The sequence below is a fragment of the Mustela lutreola genome, chromosome 1 (genome assembly GCF_030435805.1).
Source record: "Mustela lutreola isolate mMusLut2 chromosome 1, mMusLut2.pri, whole genome shotgun sequence".
Lineage (NCBI taxonomy): Eukaryota > Metazoa > Chordata > Mammalia > Carnivora > Mustelidae > Mustela > Mustela lutreola.
This window is the reverse complement of record NC_081290.1, coordinates 242,564,080-242,585,876: the sequence shown is the minus strand read 5'-3', so window position 1 is coordinate 242,585,876 and position 21,797 is coordinate 242,564,080. Positions and strand designations below refer to the sequence as shown.

At 42.7% G+C, this 21,797-nt stretch overlaps 1 protein-coding gene across 6 annotated transcripts in view; it reads right to left on the bottom strand.

The window, feature by feature from the left end:
- Window positions 1-21,797, bottom strand: part of MICAL2 (microtubule associated monooxygenase, calponin and LIM domain containing 2) — a 210,769-nt gene continuing 188,972 nt past the window's right edge. For 3 of the 6 annotated variants that reach the window (XM_059136366.1, XM_059136355.1, XM_059136373.1), the window contains 3 exons: window positions 7,666-7,768; window positions 5,105-5,178; window positions 1-1,802 (listed from right to left, as the gene is read on the bottom strand). In XM_059136366.1, coding sequence (XP_058992349.1) covers window positions 1,618-1,802; window positions 5,105-5,178; window positions 7,666-7,768 — 362 coding nt within the window. In that variant the 3' untranslated portion in view covers window positions 1-1,617. The remainder of the gene's footprint in view (window positions 1,803-5,104; window positions 5,179-7,665; window positions 7,769-21,797) is intronic. The other 3 variants (XM_059136345.1, XM_059136434.1, XM_059136340.1) reach the window with 2 other exon arrangements.

Genomic DNA, 21,797 nt, shown 5'->3' with positions numbered 1-21,797 from the left:
TTCTTTTTTTAAAGAAAGGAAAAAGGAAGAGGAAGGAAGGAAAGAAAATAGGAAAAGAGAATTGCAACCTTTGGAATTTGGTATGCCATGGAAAGTTTCCATTTAACACCTCCCCGAGTGTGGGCGGGCTTGGGAAACTCAGTTACATTTCTAATTTCCGGCTTGTCGGCTGGCCAGATTGGCATGCGTGGACAGCATCTCAGTCAGAAGTGGTTCACGGTCAACTTACATTGAGGAAAGTTAGGTCTCTGGTCAGAGTCAACTGTCACAAAGCACCTTCTGTTCAGCGACCCATTTACACACTTGCAGAAATGAGAGAGGCCAAACACGTAACAAAGAGTTCCTCAGTCCATCTCTTGTCAGTGACAGACTGAATCTTCAAAGAATCCCACTGAGGGAAAAACAATCAATTTCTGACAACAGATCGCTATGTAAAACATGGTTCGCATGGGACCCATCAGAAGGGCCCAGGAATCCCTCGTCAGTGCACCAAACTCCATCTCTTGGCTTTCTTTTCACATTGCAAATGTCATTTAAAAAATCCACGACCCAGTCTGGGATTTGGTCCCTACATTTGGTAAATGGGGTCATGGCACTCTGCTACCTGGGGGAAGTCGGAAGTGATTTCATCCTTGTCCCGTGGAGTTCTGAGGGGATCCCTGGACAAAGTGTTGGAGATGCTTGTCTTTGGACCCGAGAAGACCGCCTTCGGGAAGCATCCTCATCTTGGATCTCTAGTGGGTGTGCTTTCGGTAGCAGCACCTGCCTCAATGACACTTTATCAACAAATGAGTTTCCCTTTTGCCATCACCAATAGCCATGTAAGAAAAGCACTGGAAAACTATTCATCTTATAGAAATTCTATTCACTATGTTCCAGGGGCAGAGTTTTCTTTCCTTTTCTCTTTCTCTCTCTCTTTTTTTTTTCTGTTTTGTTTTTTAAACAAAATTAAGGCTAAATGTTGTCTTCAACTCTCATTGCTTATGTATATAATATTAAGGCTTACAAATACAACTGGTAAATTAAATCCAGGATTGAATTAACACCTGCTATATGAGTTATTTGCTTTATGTAACCAGTAATCTCAAGGTTTCTCCTTTTTTCTCTGGAAACACAATTTAAATATTAACCTAATCTTTAAACTGCGGCTGCTTCTTTCTGACATTTGGAAACCGGTCATCCATGCAAAAAAAAAAAAAAAAAAAAAAAAGGCAAATATGGATATATTAATGAAAAGGCAGCTTCTTAAAAACCTGGAGACGTGTAACTCAATGAATTGGGAAGATAAATGGTAAAGGCAGCAGGAAAGTCGATCTCCGTGTCCCCTTCTCGGGAAAACAATGCTGGTCATCTGCCAAGGTCACCTCCAATGTGAGACCTGCCAGAGGGACTGCTGATCTCATAACAGTCTTTGTATTTTCTTCATTAGAATCTCTGGAAGGGTCTCGGGCAGCTGTACTCCAGATGGGAGAATTTTCATGTTTAAGAAAAGATGGCAATAGGGCATCGCTTAAGTTCCAAGTATCCCAGCTCCTGCCAAAGGAATCGTGAGTGCGTGGGGTGTTCCTGGCCCCATCCGTCCTCAGCCAGCATCCAGGGGGCGCCCCGTGGGCCTGCTCATGTCCTGCTCAGCTGATAGCCCCTGGAGAATATGAAGCTTTCAAAGTGCTGGTCTTCAGCCTTTTCTTTTATGCGCTGCTCCTCTAAGGAGTCCACGAGTCTGTCCCTTTGTTCAATCACTTGCATCATCTCGCTGAATATTTCTCTCTCCTCGTTCAGATCATTCTCATCTTTCTGGCTCTCTAAAAAACAAAAAAGGAAAAGCGTGAGACCTCAGGTAACGTTTGGCCCAGGGAGAGAGCTCTTGGCGTGGACATTTCTTGATTGTTTTGGACTTGTTTCTGCCTTTTAATTTCCACGGAGAAAACAAGGAAATGAATTTAACACCAGGGGACTGTTCTTGAAGCCACAGATTCGTAAGGACTGTGCTCTGTGTGGCAGTCGGCTCAGTTTTCATCTTGGGGCTACAGATAAAGCAACAGGGGGAAATCCCTTTGTGAGGGAAAGAGTATCCACCAAGGCTGACCTAGTCCTCCAGCCTCCTCTCCCCCGCAAAAAAGAAACCAAACAACAAAAAGGCTGTTTCCCCTAAACATGTCTGAACTGCAGCAAAGAAATCTACGTGCAAAGTTCTGAGTAAGCCATCTGCATCAGCGGCTACAATTTAATACAGAGAATCCTTTTCTTCCTGTATAGTTCATGACAAATTGCAGCCTTTGAGTGGAGACCACGCAGGAGCAAAGCAAGACTCCGGTTGGCCAATGGGACTGTGTCTCTAGCCTGTGACTGTGTTTTCCCTTTTGCCTTCAGAGTACAAGAGCTTCTTCCTAATTGGCCTGATGCCTCCAATTGCCTGGGGGACACGAGATGGCTGCAAAAGGAAAGCAAGAGTAAGAAACAGGTAGTAATGGCTTTCCGACAGTCAAAAGAGATGTCAAGGCAGATGGAAGTCTTGTCATCCAGACTACTGCCTTGGGAGAGGACATTACATTAAATACTTTCGCCCCTTCCCTTCAGCAAACTGGGGACTAGGCAGTGAGCCTGATCCTGGAGCAGCCAAGGGCCTCTGTTTCTCGCAACAGGATTAGTTCTGAGGACAGGGTCAGGAAGAAGGTATACATGACAAAAGGGAGATGGAAAAGCATCATTTTCTTTCCACCGCATGTTTTATGGGAGAGAGAAGAGAAGCAGAGGATGCTTGCCCTGTGCTCCAGCCTCTCTATTCTGGGCCAAGAAATGTCATACCATTTGATGGGAACACTGGGGGCCAACGGATTCTTACCCTGCCCCTCGGATGGAATTCTGGGAAGAAGCCGGCTGTGTGAACATGGGGCAGTACATTGTGGTTGGGGAGAGAAGGGTCTGAGTCTGGCTTTCCAGCTCTCCATCTGCTGTGTATGGCCCAGGTGGGACCCAGAAGTGCCCACCAGTCCCGGAGCCATCAAAGGAAGCTGTTCAATAGGCCCCCAAGAGGGCTTCCCCATGTTGAAGAGTGATATGGTCCCACAGTAGAGACGTGTGGCCAAGCTGAATGGAGGAGGTGCCAGGGAACGCCATCAGGCTCCAGGCACACCGAGGAGGGCCCAGGCTAGGGCGGATGCCAGCCACACTCCTTAGCTGCAAATGCCAACAGAGAGAATGGCAGCCCGATGACTGGACAGCTGTGTGGGGGCTCAGCCAGTCAAAGCAACCAGTACAGACAGCTAATACCTCAAATTCACACAAACCTACCTTGGGCTTCCCTGGCCTCAGGGAGAAGAACAGAACAGAAGGAAAAGGTTGCCATCTCCAAGACTGAGCATTTTCATCCCAAAGAGACTGAGCTCTTCCTACACGGACTGTCTAAATTATTCCATCAGACTGAGTTTACTAGAGAGAGATACATTTCTTTTCTTTTCCTTTCCTTTTTCTTTTCTTTTCTTTCTTGCTAACTAGGGGGATAAAGCTTTTATGGAAGATGAGCTCAGGTATAGTCAAAATGAAGAAGATTGGGGGGGGGGGGTATACCAGAGAGGAGTGAAGAAATGTATGATCCTCGATCTTCACGAAAAATAAAAAAATAAAATAAATAATTAAAAAAAAAAAAGGGACGCCTGGCTGGCTCAGTTGGTTAAGCAGCTGCCTTCGGCTCAGGTCATGATCCCAGCGTCCTGGGATCGAGTCCCACATCCAGCTCCTTGCTTGGCAGGGAGCCTGCTTCTTTCTCTGCCTCTGCCTGCCACTCTGTCTGCCTATGCTCACTCTCTTTCTCTCTCTCTCTGACAAATAAATAAATAAAATCTTTAAAAAAAAATTCTTTTTTTTAAAAGAAAATTCAAAAGTGGCTCATGGGGTCTGTTGGTGGTATTTATTTTGCCACCCTGAAATGGAACAAATTGAAATTTTTATTAAATGTATAAATCAGATATTATGTTGTATATTTTGTTCATCTAGGTATATCCCAGTGTTGGTCCTTATTTGGTAGTTAACACAGAAAAAAGCTTCTCTCTCTCTCAAAGTCAGCTTCTCATCAGGGGACTCATCTGACTCCATCTGACAAATACAAACGACGTATACCAATTTTATCTGTTCTGTATAGTGAGTGCAGCCCTGTAAGGATTTTGCTAGAAAAAGAATTTTTGGCTATGAAGAAAGTCCACAGATCACTACTACATGGGAAAGAGCAGGCGCCCCTGAGTCTGTGGTGGTTTGTTCCGGAACCTTAGCCCCCTTACCACTTACCTCGCGCATGCCAAGCATGCTGAGATTTCGTTTCTAAACTGTAAAATGGGGATAAAATGCCTAAGTAAAAATAACCATGATGATGACTAATATTTACTAATATCCAATATTTACTAGGTGCTTGCCCTGTACCAGGCAACCCCATAGGGAGGTGCCATGTTTGGGCCATGAGGTATAAAGAAATCATTGAACTTGTCCTTTCAGACCTAGGTCTAAGGCACAAACAGTGAATATGCCTGGCATGCTAGAGCCAATGAACACATAATGAAGAGAGCAAGTCAACTGAATTCATTTCCATTCTCCCTCCTTTGTGGCGGTGATCATTTTCTCACGTGTGCCCTGGCCTGGCCCACGGGGGGAAGGCTGTTTCTGGTACCAAGTCTAGTGCCCCGCAGAATGAGGCCCTCCTTTGTCAGGCACCTGTGTCCTGGCCCTCATCTTGGTGTATGACAATCCCATCTGCACACTGGCTTCTCCAGATCCCAGGGCAGGGGAGCTCTTCTCCATGCACCAGGCCCATACTAGACTCCCAGCAAATATTTCTAAACTGAATAGAGGGGGGAGTGAATGAACGATTTTGTTCTCTTAGCTGGTGCGACGGAGTCCAATGCTGCCCTCATAGGCCAGATGAACGAAGCCAGCCAGAGCGTCTCGCTGGGCAGCCGGTAGGCTTCCCCCTCTCCAGCCTCTCTCTCCACCTCCAGGCTGCTCACACAAGGTGGGAGGGGTGCCCTGCGTTGGGATTTGGGGCGTGCTCTGAGCAAGTGCCTTTCTAGGGAAAAATATCCTTCACAGGTGCCCAAACACATATCCCTGTACTCACCCTCCTTGAGCATTTTCTGTCTTAATTTCTGTTCCAGTCTGCTTTGTTGATCTTCCAATTCTAATTCTTGGGCCCTGGGGGTAAGAAAATGTTCACACCTTGTAAATACTGAAGATCTGCCTAAAATAGTCAGTAAGCTCAGTGACTATAGTTACTATATTCTTTTTTTTCTTTTTAATTAAAACTGGGGTCTTGGAATATCTCTAAATGGAAAGGTCTGGGGCTGAAGGAGCTGAGAAGGGCTGATGGGTTCTGCTGAAGGCCAGAGATGAAGGAGCAGCTGAAGGTTGGGATGTGATCCCAGGGGGCATCTGGAAGGCCACTCAGGCCGCCCTCTGGGGACGGATCATTAAGAAAAGGATAGTATAATCTGGGGGAGAAGCAATGACAATCTGAAACTCTTTTCTCTTTTAGGGGCAACATGACTTCGAGTATTGCCTCTAACAGCTCCCAGATCTCTGATTGTGGTAAACAACAAAACCAGGAGGAGGAGACAGGAGACATTTGTTCAGGCAGAGCCATAACCTCCGCACAGCTCTCCGTCCGGTGGTAGGAGATGTGCAAAGAAGAGTCTTTGATGCTTTTGGAGTCATCAGGCTGGGGTCTCTGTGCTTCCGCCAGTAGAAACAGCAGAGTCAAGGAGTGAAGTTCGTTCTCGGTGAAGGTCAGTTAGGCACTTCTTGACCTTTCGATGCCTGGGGCTATCCGACATGTGGGCAAGGGGCCCACATGCCAGGCCGTGTGTAATGTGGAGGTTCCCCCCTTTGGAAACGCAACTCTGGAGCACGTGGGAGAAATCAGGACCACACACAGATGTTGTGGGGGTCAGAGATGGTGGTTGAAACCCTGTGATCCCTAAAAGGGAGACTACAGAGAAAGGAAAGTTTGAAGACAGGAGCTTGGAAATGCCTACACTGAGAAGCCAAAAAAAAGAGATGTAGCCAGGAAGGAAGCCATCTGAGCTCTGAAAAGTGATCAAAACAAGCGAAGCAGCATCACAGAAACCCAGAGGAGAGAGTTTTGAGAGAGAAAAAAGAGGCTGAGGTGAGAGAGGCTCACTGCTACAGAGACACCCAAGTGAGGAAGGGCTGGGAATAGGGCCTCTGTTTGACAGCACCTGGCCTTCCCTTCCAGCCCCTCTCGCCGTGTGCATGGAGCTGCCACAGCTTTGGGGTCATTTTTCTGTGCCCTGCTGTTGCTGGGACTGTGGTCCGCTCATTCTTCTTTCCACTGTACTCAGCACAGTTCCTGATACAGAGGATGTGTTGGATATGCTTTTGTTGAATGAACGTTGTGATTCAGATCTGGTCCAGAGGCAGATGGTAGGGTTGTGTAAAAAGGGCTTTGCAGTCAGGTGGACAAGGATAGGTGTTGCTCGGAGTCTCAGCACGTGTATCAACTTAAAAAACAGTGATCGAAAAAAATAATTGCTAAGGAAGATGCCTTCTTCCTCATTCCTGGGCATTCTTTCCATGTCCATGGTGCTCAATGATTATAACTCCTGGCCTCCTTCCCCAGAAGAGTGGAGACCACTCTTACTCTCACCCCTGGGAGAGGCAGATTTGGGAAGAAACTAGGTGAACTCAACTCACACCCTTTTTTTCTTGGGATTAGCCAGCCTGGAGCAGACCTGCCTTCTTGATTACTCTGAGCCTTGCCATAGATCTAGGGAAAGACTTCTCAATCTTGACACTATTGGCATTTTAGGCTGAATAACTCTCTGTTGGTGGTGGGAAGAGGGGCATCCTGCGAATCATACAATGTTAAGTAGCACTCTCGGCCTCTCTTCACCAGATGAGAGACCTCATCTAGATGAGCACCTCCCAGGTGTGACACCCAAATATGTCTCCAGATATTGGTGAATATCCCCTGGGGGGCAAAATGGCCCCCAGGTGAGATCCGCTGGGCTAGAGTAAAAGACTTGCCCCTAAGAAGCAAGTGGGTCCATTAACTTTTGTGATGCCATAGGGGAATATGGGTAACAATGGGGTAAGGTTAGCGCAGTGGGTTGAATGGTTACCCCAGAGATATGTCTGCATCCTGGCTTGAGTGACCTTCAACTCGGTCCCAGTGTGATGAGATCCAGCTCCACATTCTGATCTCCCAGCAGCCTGCAACCTCACATTCAGAGTCCCTCAGTATGGTAAATACTCAAGGATGTGGCCAGGCAGATCTTCCCAAGCCCTTCCAGGGTTCATACCCAGAGGCCAGAACATGCCTCCCCATCACAGGTGCATGGCTGCAGGTGCCCCCCACCCCCACCGGCCCAGGGTGGGGGACAAGGATAGACTGAGAATACCTTATCCAAATGCTCTCCAGCTCCAGACCCGTCACCTGACATCTATTTCAGCCACAGGACTCCAGAGAGAAAACAGACAACGGAAGATTCTCTGTGCTAATGCCAACATGATATGCAAGACACCAAATATCAATTTGCCTCAATCACAATTCTGTATGCACGAGGAGAAGAATTCTTGGGACTTCAACCTGGGCGGGCGAGCCACCCCTCTCCCACCCCCTTTGCTTTTAGGACTCACTGTTATCTGTGTTGCCTTACTTACATGATCAGTAGCTCCGACTCATATCGCATTAATTTATTCTTCTCCAGAGCCAGCTTAAACCATTCCTGCAAAAGCTGTGCTTCATCTTGTGTGCCTGAATCTGCTTAAGACATCAACAGCAAATGTGTTAGATTGGCGTTTCTCTCCCTGTGATCAACCTGGTTAGGAGCTGCGTTAGTGGCCATGTTTGTAGCGGAAAAAGGCTCAGCAGGTGGCAGCCCCCCGATGGCCTGTTGACGCCTCGGTTGCAGGTTGCGGTCCGACAAATCACACCCCCCTGGGCATGCTCTGGGGAAGAGGTCCTCTTGGACACCGAGGGCAGGAATCCTTTGGCTCCAACAGCCATGTAATCTTGATAACACCCTGCCATAAATGAAACTTATCCTGCCTCTGAGTATGTCCTCTGTAAAACTTCTGTATGTTTACACATCACATTCTCCACCAAAGAAAACCCTAGATACTCTCCTGGTTACTATCTCCTCCTCCCTTTCTTCTCCCAAATCAAACGATTAGTGAGTGCCCAGGTGGGGTGTGGCTCCCTTCATGGGGCTGAAACACCCACGCCACATTTAATCATAGAGGGGTGGCGATGGATATTTTTAATTTTTGCACGAAGAAAAGCCAATAATGGGGAAAAAAATGTTACCAGCTCTGAGTCTCACTGGGAGAGCTAAATTCATATCTTCTTATAACTTAGATTACGACCTTTATTGAATGTAAGAATAACCATGAGAAAACTGACACTGCTTTTAGATATGCAATGCTAGATGCTAAAGGTTTAGAAGATATAATGATAAAACCTGGGTGTATTTCTAAAGTAGCAACATGGAGGTGGCTTTTTAGTATTTCACCCTGAAATGAGGACACGGGCTGTATTGCAAAGCCCATGGCCACTCTAGGAGGATTTGTACTGGAGTGTCCCATAGGCAGAGGGGATGACAGTGCAGAGGGAAGTTATACGTGACCTTGAGCCTTTACTTCTTCACTGGTTAAAGTGAACAACAAGACATGCAAGTAATGTAACAGTAATAAGCTACTGTTTATTAAGCAGTGATCACACGCAAGTCAGCGGGTTCCAGGCATTACATGGGATGTCACATTTAGTCCTTGTGACAGACTCACCAGTAGGGGTGCTTATTGTCACCACTTGAGAGCTGAAGAAAGCAGAGGTTTAGAAGATTACTTTTCTTGAGGTCACAGTTAGTGAATGGCCGAACCAGGGCTTGAACTCAAGTAACCTTTATCCTAAGCCCAGGCTTTCTCCTGCTTGTATAGCACTCCCCCTCCTCCTCACTCCTTCCCTCCTTCTTATAGGCATGTAAGGTAAGTCACACCCTTAGCACATTGCCTTGTTCCTAGTAAGTCATCCATAAAAATGAGTTCCCTTGTCTCCCTGTCTTTTTAAAAAAAAAAAAAAAGATTTTACTTATTTGAGAGAGAAAAAGTGGAAGGAGAGGCAGAGGGAGAGGGAGAAGCAGGTTCCACCGAGCAGGAAGCCTGAAGTGGGGCTCCATCCTAGGATCCTGGGGTCATGACCTGAGCGGAAGGCAGATGCCCAACCGACTGAGCCACGCAGATGCCCCCCTCGCTGTCTTCTTGACCACCTTTTTGTTGATATGGACAGTTGGGTCTAGAGAGATTTTATAAAGTGCCCCAAATTACATAATTAATGGGTAACTGGTGCTATAACGCAGATCTTGACTTCTGATGAATTCATTCATTTGTCCATTTGATCCATCCATTCATCCATAAATTCACTATGTAATAACACCCATGTATTGAATAGGTATTGGACACTACTTTAGGTACTAGAGATACAGTGACAGGTAATGCTATATATCATGGGAGGGCGGCTTTTCCGGGCCAGGATATGAGGCTTCCTGAGCAAGGTGGCTCTTGAACGGGTGTGTTGAAGAATGAGTAACACCTGGAGAGGAAATAATGAGGATGGGAGAGGACATTTCCAAGAAGGAACAATATCAGCAAAGACGTAGGGATGGGACAGAGGCAGTAGAGACATAGATCAGGCAGGGCTAAGGGGGAGGGAGGGGTGCACGGTGAGGTCTGGGATGTCTGAGGATCTCATCATAGAAGCCCTTGAACGTCACACTAGGATTCTCGTACTCTATGCTGTGGAACACAAAGGGACACTCAAGGTGGCTGAGTAGGATAATGTAAGTGAAGTTTTACCCAGAAAGGATTAAAAGGGAAAGAGGGAGGGAGAAAAATAAGCAATATATTATTCTTCCTTAGGTTTCTTGGGTGAGTGAGTGAATGAATGAATGAATTTATAAATATGTTGAATACCAACATCTCCTAAGTCACGTTCATGGTGCCAAGGGCAGGGATGAATAAGCATCAGTTTCAACTCTTAGGGAAACTGAGAGCTTGCAGTTCAGCAGGGAAAGCCAACACTGCACAGTCAAAAAGAATACAACATGTCCCTTGCTATGACAACACAAAAGGGAATGAAAGAATAAAGTATATAGACCAGAGATCATATACAACATAGAAGTTACTTTAAACTCAGACTTGGGACCCAACTTGCACGCTTCCACCCCCCACCACGTGGGCTTGAACACTTTGCATAGCCTCCCTGAGCCTCCACCTTTTTTTATCTGTTACAGAAATGTAGTGGGATTGACTGTGCACATGAAGACCTTAACCCAGCCCTGGCAATGGCATGTGGTTTAAGCTCAATAATTATGGTAACAGTCATTTTCCAGGATGCAACTGAAAGCAAGTCTGAATCAAACTGAATATCAACAGCTCACAGTGGAGAGACCTGCCGTGGGGCTACAGAGGTGTCTTAGCTGCCCTGTGTCTTCACTGGGCTCCTACTACCTTGCATGTGAAGGTGGTCTTTCCACACCGGCAGTGGTGAAGTCTGATGACTCCGGGCTCTATTTCTACAACTGATCTTTTCTTTCACCTGATTCAAGACTTTCTGTATCTTGTGAAATATCATCTTGTTTATTCTGTTCCGTCATAGGGGAATCTTTGGAATATTTTATCTAGCTGACACAGTCCTTGCTTTGGGATTTCTGCAGAATTGATAAATGGGCATCTTGGGCCTTTATGCAATATTGAAAAACAAAATGTCAGATGGGACTGGACCAAGAACAGAGCCATCTGGCCCATCATTAGGGACCCTTCTCAGGCTTTGGGTGAGGCTGTTCTACACACTGTGAATACACCCGATCATCCAGCACACATGTCTATATTTTGTCCATGAGGCTGTTACAGGAAACTTTGGTAAACTAATTTCCTGAAATCAAGCTTCACAATGTCTGCCATGTCCACTGGCACTACAAACCACACAACTCCACCCAGAAAAGGAAATGACATTTGTTTTCACAGCTTCTCAGTAAACACCAGTGGTTCCTAATAATCTCTAAATTTCTTTCTAAATATTCACAATTTCTTTCATAATGCTTTCTAGAATTTTGACCAGGATCAGAATTCCTATTTCTTTCCCATGTGATGTGAAACATAGAAAATATACTAGCATTCAGTCTTTGGTTCTGGAATTCTCCATGGGTTTCCAAAGACGGAGTTTACATCTACCCAATATTTCAAACACCAGGAGGTTAATTTGGTTCATTCAACCAATTCTGAGTAACGCTACATCCAAGACACTAGTCTATATACTATCTTTCACCTGGGCTTACAAACCTGAATTCATTGATGTCTCATTTTTCTCATCTAGATTTCTCATGCAGTTTCAATTCCCTCTTCTAGATGTGTTTAACATTTCTAGATTGAGAACCATTTTCCTTGATAAAGAAAACATAAAAGCTGAGAGTTGGAAATTCTGTCTTTTTTCATCATGTAACATTACACCATCTGCCTCAGCACTGGGCCTCTCCTTTCCTTGTTGTCGATCCAAAAGAAACAGCTTTAAAGGCACTATTTTGCTATCTTTAGAGTTTTTTGTTGTTTATTTGTTTTTTGGGGTTTTTTTGCTTTTTTTTTTTTTTTAAATTCCAGATTCGGCCTCTTTGCTGCATTATACCCACAGGTTCAAGCCAGACTTTTACCCTGCATTACATGTCTCCTTAATCTCTCTTATGTGTCCTTCTAAAACGTGGTCCAAGAGAGAGCTGCCTAGCCGCACTGATTTCTACTTATGCTACTATACTCAACAGACACAAGCTGAACTGTATTGTTCCATTCAATTTTCTTTTTTTCCCATGAAATAATTTACAATAGTTTTTTCTTTGTTTGTTTGTTTTTTGGAGTCTTCCTTTCCTCAACAGTCAAAATCACTTTGGGGGATATCTTTTTTTTTTTTTTTTTAAGACTTTATTTATTTATTTGACAGAGATCAAAGTAGGCAGAGAGAGAGAGAGAAAGAGAGAGGAGGAAGCAGGCTCCCCGCTGAGCAGAGAGCCCGATGCGGGGCTCGATCCCAGGACCCTGGAATCATGACCTGAGCCGAAGGCAGAGGCTTTAACCCACTGAGCCACCCAGGCGCCCCTGGGGGATATCTTTGAACCCGCAATTGATCCGTTTCCCTGTTGATGGAGATCTAAGTTGCTCTTCATGTTCTGCTCTGCAATATACACTTGCAAATGAACTTCTTGAATAGTATGGTATGCAAAGGGTCGGTCAGTTTCACAGCAGAAAACCGAAGTGTTTTCCAAAGAGCTATGACTGTTTTTACTCCCACTAACATTGAATAAAAAGCTCTGCTGGCTTCTTATCCTTGCCACATCCTTAGTGCTATACAGGTTTTTAACTTTTGCTAATTTAATAGTTTAAAATAGTTTCTCATTGTAGTCTTCATTTGCATTTTCCTAGTTACTAATGAGTATTCTTTCTGTGATATATATATTTTTATTATTTGCCCATTTTATTTTTTTAATTAATTAACACATAGTGTTATTATTGGTTTCAGAGGTAGAGGTTAGTAACCCATCCGTCTTACATAATACCAGTGCTCAGTACATCCCGTACCCTCCTTAATGTCTATCACCCAGTTACTTCATCCTCTCACCACCAACCGCCCCCCAGCAACCTTCAGTTTGTTTCCTGAGATTGAGTCTCTTATGGTTTGTCTTCCTCTCTGGTTTCTTCTTGTTTTATCTTTTTCTCTTTCCCCCTATTATTCTCTGTTTTGTTTCTTAAATTCTACACATGAATGAAATCGTTTGATAATTGTTTTTCTGATTGACTTATTTCACTTAGCAAAATACCCTCTGGTTCCATCCATGTCATTGCAAATTATTTGCCTATTTTTATACAGGCAAATATTTGCTTCTCTATTTCTTATTGATTTCCAAGAGTTCTTTACATAGGCTAGAACACTGATTCTTTTTTGTTTATATTTGTTGCAGATGTAGTTTCTGAAGTAGCGGCTTATCTTCTCTTTTCCTTCATAGTGTCTACAGACTACCAGCTTGAGGTTAAAAAGATTCTTTCTAACTTTTCAAGTTTCATTTTTCATATTAAATCTTTCATCCTTATGAAACTGATTTGTTTGTGTGATGTAAGGCTCAATTTCATCTTTTTCCTCTGTTGAAAACCACTTGTCCCAGAATCACTCATTTCCTGTGATCTGCAGTGCTACTGCAGTCTTATACCAGGTTTTTGTACATGTGAGATTATGTTTGAATCTTTTGGTGGCTTTCAGTGAAGCATTAAAATTGGCTTCATAAAGGTTCTGTACATTTTTTTGTTTCATTTTTTTTCCCTAGGTACCATATGTTTTTATGCTAATGCAAGTGACATCTTTGCTCTTTCATTTTTTAATTGCTTTATGTTGAGATCTAGAAATGCAATTGCTTTTTCTATTTTAAGATTATATCCTATAACAGTCATACAGGCTCTTCTTACATTTAATAATTTATTTGTCCATTTTGGGGTTCTTCTCATGTGGATAATTCTATTATCTGGAAGCAACAAAATGTGCTTCTTCCTTTCCAAACCTTATGCCATTTTCCCCTTGTCTTACTGTACTGACTATCATCTCCTGTGCAATGTTGACTAGAAGAGGTAGTCATTCTTCTCTTATTTCTGATTTTTAAAGAAACGCTTCTAATATTTTACCACTTAACAGTGATGTTTGCTATAACATTTTCAAAGATACCTTTCAAACTAAAAACATTTACCCTGTTCTAATTCCTTTTTTGCTAAAAGTTTTTGTCCCAAATGAGTGTTGAATTTTGTCAAATGATATTTTCTTCTTATATTGAAAAGACCATGTGATTTTCCCCTTTCATTTGTTAATATGGTGATTGTTAAATCACCCTTAGTTTGCCAAATTTTAAAATTAATTGCATTAAATATTCATTTATATTCTTTTATTTTTTTGTATCTGCCATATCTATGGTTACGTCTGCCCTTTTCAATCCTAATCTGTTTATTTCAGTATTCTGTCTTCTTTTTAAAAATCAGTTTAAGAGGGCTGCTTCTAGTCTTTTATTAGTCTTTTCAAAGAACCAACATTTGGCTTGCTTGGTCTTCTCCCTTTTACAATGAATGACTCTATTTCATTTCCTTCTGCTTATTATCTTCTTGCTTAGGTTTATTTTGTTTTTGCTTTTTCTAAACTAAATTGGAGGCTTAACTCATTAACTTTCAGACTTTCTTCTTTTCTAATAAAAGTATTTAGGGCAATACCTCTCAATAGAGTTTTCACTATATCCCCTGAGTTTTGATCGACTGTTCTCCTGTATGTAAAGGTATATTTTGGTATATTTTAAATATATTTAGATATTTAAATATATATACTTTTATGTATTATTTTTTTATATATTTAAATATTTGGAATACTTTAAATTTCCAAGTATTTTTAGAAATTTGATTTTTTCTTTGATCCATGAGAAATGTATCTTTTTAAAAAAGTTATTTATTTATTTATTTATTTGACAGAGAGAGAGAGATCACAAGTAGGCAGAGAAGAAGGCAGAGAGAGGGGGGGAAGCAGGCTCCCCGCTAAGCAGAGAGCCCGATACGGGGCTCGATCCCAGGACCCTGAGATCATGACCTGAGCTGAAGGTAGAGGCTTAACCCACTGAGCCACCCAGGCGCCCTGAGAAATCTATCTTTTAACTTCCCAAATGCATGGTTTTAGAAATTATCTCTTGGCTTCTCACTTCTAAGTTAAGTACATGGTAAGTACATGGTACTATCGGATGCGGTCTGTGTAATTTAATTTCTCTGAGATTTATTTTACGAACTAATATGGTTAATTTTTATAAATCATCATGTGAACTTGAGAAGAATATATGTTCTCTATGTTGGTGGTAGAGGAATTTATAAATGTCTTTTAGATTAAGGTTATTAGTTGCATTGTTCACATTTACACCTTTGTTGGGTCTGCTTGACTGCCATTGGCAGATATTCTAAAATCTCCTGCCGCAGTAGTAGAAATTCTCCCTGTAGTTTATCTTTTTTTGTTGATGTATATATTATGAGCGTATTATTGCCAATACATACACATTTAAAACTGTGATATCTTCCTGGTGAGTTGATCATTTAAGACTTATGTAATAATATGGGGCACCTGGGTGGCTCAGTTGGTTGAGTTTCTAACTCTTGGTTTCACTCAGCTCCTGATTAGGGTCCAGGGATCAAGTCCCGCATCAGGCTCAGTGCTGGGAGCCCCTCTGGACAGAGGGAGAGGGACAAGCACAAAGTCTGCTTGTCCCTCTCCCTCTGCCCCTTCCCATGACTTGTGCTTTCTCTCTCACTCTCAAGTGAATGGATAAACAAAATCTTTTTTAAAAAATAAAAATTATGTAGTAATTTTATTCCTGTTTATTTCTAATCATCGTTTTGGTATTAAAGGCTATTTTATCTGCTTTTAATGTAATTACCTCCAGATTTTTTTTTCTCATTTCTTAAATATTTTTGTCATGGAGAATTTTAAACACATACTACCCCCAGCTGTGTTTAGTTAGTATACTTGTTGTGTATTTATATTTTATATGGATTTGCTAAACAGCATACAGTTGTCTTGTTCATTAACTTTCATTATGATTACTGAGATATTTGGAGTTCCTTCTATGTCTTACTTTGTGCTATCTTTTTATCTTTCTAAAATGCTCTTCTGTTTTTATTTGGAATTGAGTGGGGATCTTTGTTTGGCTGATTATTATTTTTAAAAATTTATTCTCCCTTTGTTTCCTCCAACAGATTTGGAAGTTACTAATTTTATTTCCATTGTTTCAGTGTCCACATTTAAGATTTGAAAAGGTATTTTTAATATCTTAACAAAGATGACATTGTCTGAGCCTTCTTTTAAACAATATAAGGGTCCTGGGACGCTTTACTTCCAATCATTCAACTCCAAACTTGTACCTTGTATCCAGTACTTCAGTTCTGTTTTAAAAATCCATATTATTTTATATCAACAATGTTTATTTGATTTACTTACATCAAATTATTATTTTTTTATTCACTATTTCTTCTTTCATATTTCAGACCATCCTTCTGCATATATCCTTTTCTCCTTAAAGTATATTGTCTAGAATTTTGTTTATACATAGTTAACTCTATTTGAGAAAAAAAAATAAACATTTATTTATTGTATACTTGTTCTTGAAATACAGTTTCTCTGTTATACTGTTCTAGCTTGAGAGTTGGGTTTTTGTTTTGTTTTGTTTTTAGCTGTTTGACCCTTTTACTCCACTGTCTTGTAATGCCCATTATGGGTGTTGAGAAAAGGGCAGTTAGTAAAACTTTTGTTCCCTTTTGAGATGATTTATCTTTACTCTTTATCTACTTAAAGATAATCTCTGCCCTTGATGTTCTACATTTTCCCTCATTGTGCCAAGGTACGTATGGATGTATTTCAAATTCATCTTGATTTCTGTGTCCCAGAACCTCTGTCTCTATAGGTTTTTGTCTTTCACCCACTTGCAGAAGAAGGAAGCTAACATTTATAAATGCCTCGTTGTCATGTTTCATCCATTATCTCTTCAAATAATACATGACCTTAATTTTCTCTATTCTCTCCTTCTAGGACTCTGATTGAACATGCACCACACCTTCTTGTTTCATCTTCTACATCCATCCACAAACCACACTTCCATATTTTCCATCCCCTTCTCTCTCTCTGCGCTGCAGTCTGGTTCATTTCCTCAGATATACTGTCCAATTTACTCATTCTTTCTACAGCTGTGTCCAAGCTGCTGTGCAATACATTCAATGAGATTTTAATTTCAATGAATATATTTTTCATTTTCAGACTCTCCATTAATTTTTTAAAAATACTTTAAAAAATATCTGGTCATTTTCTCAACTTTTTACTCAGAAAAACTTAAACCTAAAGGATCAAGCATTTTATTTAGTTGTTATGTTTCTTTGGTCTTCTAGTCTCATTTAGAACAGTTCCTAGATAGCCCTCCGCCTTCTGTTTTTGTATAGCATTGACATTTGTGAGTTATTTTGCAGACTGTCTCTTAGTTTGCAATTGTCTGATTATATCCTTGAGGTAAAATTCAGGTTAAGCATTTCTGCCATGTATGGGATGCTGTGTCTTTCTTGGTCCATCACAGCAGGAAGCTCACGATATTACATTTGACTGTGGTTACGGCTGGTCAAGGCAAAGGTGGTGTTGCCTGTCAACTTCTGTAGTGGTTTTTTTCTGCTTGCTCATTTTTCTGTGTCATCTATTTCTGCAAACGTTTGTCACAAGGACATAATATATTCGGTAACAATTTATAGTAGTTGAAGTTCTTGGCCATTTAAATTTGTGGTTTTGGCCATTCTTAGTGGCTCACTTCCTTGTGTTTTGTAGGATTATTTATTATCATCTCACAGTTTATTGAACTTAATTTGTCTGAATCCCGAGTGCATTAACTTAAGCGTGGTTTCTTTCGCAGAGGATCTGTACTTGCTGTTCAGGGAGCTGGAAGAACTGGTGTGCTGCGGACTCCCCAGGTTAGCATCGCTCCTTTTTGTCAGTCCCAAGGCTTAAACTCTAAAACCACTGATATTTATCCTTAAGGAAACCCTGGATTTCTTTTTTATGCTTGCTTCCTTCCTGGCATGTGGAAGTTTCAGCACACTTGTCTTCTTCTTCTCTTCCTTCTTCTTGGCCCTAAGAGGTTTACCTCGCTTACTTGGGAGCCAGTGGTATTTCAGAAAGCAGACTTGTGGGGAATAGGCTGTTAGAGCGTCTAGTCTACCATTCTGCTGCTCTGGGCTTCTTGGGAACTGCATTCTGTATTTCTGGCTGAGTCAGCCACTTGGTAATGTAGTTTCAAATATTTTTCCAGGTAAAGATTATTATGACCATGTTTTTTAAACCTGAGGGTTGCAAAGTTAACTTAATGGGCCACCACAAGCACTCAAAATAAGACAGACTGGAAAGCACTAGTCATTTACATGTAGCAAAATTCAATGTTATTTCTTGATGAATTGTATTCAATTATGTATTTATATGTACTAACTTGTGATATAAAATGCACGTCTTGCTGTTGTCATGGTGGGTTTTTTTGTGTAAAGAAATCCTTTAGGGCAGATAACCTTAATGTGCCTGGAATCCACACAGTGGAGAGGACTCGAGGCTTCTTCCTCAGGAAAAGAATCTCGGTGTCACCCTCACAGGGCCCATCTTTGTTGTGAGGCCCCTCACTTTCTATAAGGTGGCCACGGAGGCTGAATCCAAAGGGAACACACAATCAAAGGATAATTCCTATTTGTTGAGTAAAGCAATCTGCAGTAGACCCTGAGCCTCTCTGCACGTCTCTGCGGAGTGTGCCGAACAGCAAGTCCCTACCGTCCTCCAGCCCCAAGCCACTCCTGCAACCAGTCAAGGAGATAATTCTGAGAAGGAGGTCAGGATCCCACAGGGTGACTAGTGTACAGCTACCTGGTTCCTGGGTAGGGGCTGACTTCTTCAGTGCTTGCTATAAAGACTGCTGAGTGCCCTGGCCTGAGCTCCTGAGCTGTGGCACCATCCACCGTGTGCACAGCTGCTATCTGGGCCCACCAGGTCACATGGCCACACTCAAGTAGAGGACAACTTGTACCATGCTGCGTTCCCTCTGCTTGCTGGGCAGTGAGTAAAACACTCCCATGCTCTAATGCACTGAATTTCACTGTTTACTTTCAGCGTTTCAGCAAACCCATCTAAATTCCTGGCTTGCTTAGCCATCATTTTTGGAATCTTTTTGCTCCTGGCCATTTTCTATGAATGGCATTGGGACTCAAACTCACAAGTGCCTGATTTCAGTACCTGCATTCTTTTCAGGACACCTCATTGCTACATTACCAAGGAAAGTATCATTTCTTCTGCTCCTCAGCAGCCATCAAGATGGAAACCACAGAGTGTAAGCCAAACTACTTCCCTCTTCCTGACTAGTTTAGCACTTTAATTTCTCTCAGCATAACATGTGCCCCTGCTGCCACCTACCGGCAGCCGCACACATCTGCTATTTCTTTGTAAACTCCATTTTTGTGAAGGAGAAGCCATCTGGCTCTTAGCAAACCTTCCAAACAAACAACAAGCTCAATGCAGACAACCAGCTGGTAAAACTTCCCCCAGAGTTGGTAGAGCTATAAGGGAGAAGTAATTCCCATATACTTCCCTTAGGGACAAATCTTTTCTCCTTCTAAGTTGCTCTCAGTTTCCAAGAGATTTCACCTGCTTCCATGAATTGAAAGAAATCGCAGATTCTGTGATCCACACCATCTAAATTTGGATGGTGGTCTCCTGCAAAACTGGCGAATTCCATGGCCCTAGCACTTAACACTGGCCACCACATTGATATCGGTAACAAAGCAGTGGGTAACAGCACCCTTGACCAAGAAGGGTCTAAGTGGCTGGCAAAGCGTGGCTTGTTTTCCTCCTAGAGGGTGTGGCCTGGGGGCAATCATGCTCCTGCATATCCTGGACCATCACTCTGGGCAGCTAGGAGCACCAAGGGAATCCATTCCCTTTTCCAAGGACATCATCCATCCGTGACACTTCTCCCTGCCTCCCACCACCCACCCCACAGGACATCATGGCTTATCATCCAGGGTGGGTGGTTGGATTTTTGTTTTTCTTTGTTTCCCTTTCCATGATAAAATGGGGGAACAACCCTTCCTGGGGGTGGGGGAGTTTATTTCTGACTGTTGGGAAGAAAGAAAGAAGGAATTGTTGTCACGACAATTAGGAGCTCATCAAAGCTTCATTCTGCTCATCAGCCATCATTGCCCTCCGTCCTGCACCCCCGCATGTTCCTCTAATTCAATGCCCGCCTAATGAATAACTCCTAGGAACAAAAGAGCCTTTCAGGCTGGCGCACGTAATTATTAGAGGAGCCTTGCATAACTGTCACAGACTACTCATGTTTTCAGGCCTGTCTCTAAATTTGGTTATTCACAACCTTTATAGCTCAATATTATTGCCTAACTGTGATCATTTTCTAATTATCCTAATAATACCTATTAAATAATTCCCATTAAATCACTTGAACCAGAGCAGCACAGGCCAGCTCAAATACAACTTAACCTAATAAGGATTGGTCATTCATTAAGCACCAGGGCAATCTTTTAAAGGGGCGGAATAGAATATTAAACTGCAAAGGAATATTATTATTGCACAAATGTTATTACAAGTTGAAGTGTATTAATTTCGATGCCTGGTTTGCACATCTTCCGTTTGGTTTCCTTTGGGGCCGCTCTCCTTGACTCGACTCTTCCAGGCTCCAGCCCCACGTTGATCTGCATCTGTCACTCGCACAAGGACAATCAAGGGAGGAAAAGGCCCATAAGCTGAACAGGGGAATTAAATTACTAAGGATGTAAAGGGAATGAAGGGAATCCATCTTCTGGCTGGGTCGACACACCTTTGAAAACAGAAGCTGGCTTTCTTCAGCTGATAATTCAAAATATCCTTTCTGTACACTTGGGGAAGAGGGAGATTTTCAGAAGCTTGAGAAATCTGGTGTCTAGAATTTAAATTTTAAGCGGTAAAGATTAGCGAGTCAAATCACAGTGCATGTGCGTGTGGATATTTAAGAGTACTTTGTAAAAAAATGGGTATTGGTGGCATTTGTTGAATGTCTGCAATGTGGCAGGCACTCTTGGGAGGCATTCTGCCCACCAATGCCCTTAATTCTCAAAATGACCCCGTAATGTGAGGGTTATTAGCTCCATTTCTCACGTATGGAATCTGCAGCCCGAGAGGTGAAGCAATTCTCCCAGGGTCACGCAGCCTAAATGCAATGGGGCAGAATTTGCACCCAGGGCTCTTGGCCACCTTTCCCCAGCACACCATCCTGCCTCCCCCGCAAACTGAAACATGCCCCAGCTTTGCTGGCTTATTCTTTCCATGTCTAAGGCTCTCACTGAACCCTGTGGATTCCCAGACACCAGAGCAGAGCCTTCTTGATGGGGAATCTGGCTGTGCAGCCGACAAGGGCAGTTACTTGTACGGAATGTCCCAGCAACAGCTGCAGAGGTAGGCAGGGACCTTCACTCCAGGCAAGAAACAGTTATTATTTTTGTCATGAAGTCTACTCCTGATAGGTGGATTTGGGTTATCTTTGCCAGGAAATGCACAGTGTATTTTAGTAAGAAAAGGAACAGAGGCGCCTGGGTGGCTAAGTGTCTGCCTTCAGCTCAGGTCATGATGTCAGGGTCCTGGGATCGAGTCCCTCATTGGGCTCCCTGCTCAGTGGGGAGTCTGCTTCTCCTTCTGTTCCTCCCTCACTCGTGCTCTCATTCTCTCTCTCAAATAAATAAATAGAATCTTAAAAGAAAGAAAGAAAGAAAGAAAGAAAGAAAGAAAGAAAGAAAGAAAGAAAGAAATACTAATCATCTATCTCATGCCAGAGGCTATGCTAGGACTTCCACATAAACCATTTTAGCCAATCCTTACCACAAATCAAAGACATAGGTATGCGGATCACTCCCATCTTACAAACCAGAACCGTGGCTCAGAGGGAGAAAGTCAGACCCCAGCATGTCCCTGCCACTCAGAAACTAGCGAACCATGCAGCTACAGAAGCCCACACCGCGGGGCCCCTCACTCGGTTGAGACCTCACAAGGCTCCGGGAGCAACCCTCCCAATTTTGCCCATGGGACTTTGTACAAATATCAGGCCTCACAAAATCCAGGTCTGCCCCTATTGGTGCCATCACTCTCAAATAACTGAACTTTTAAGAGAACTGAAATCCCAACCTTCCGC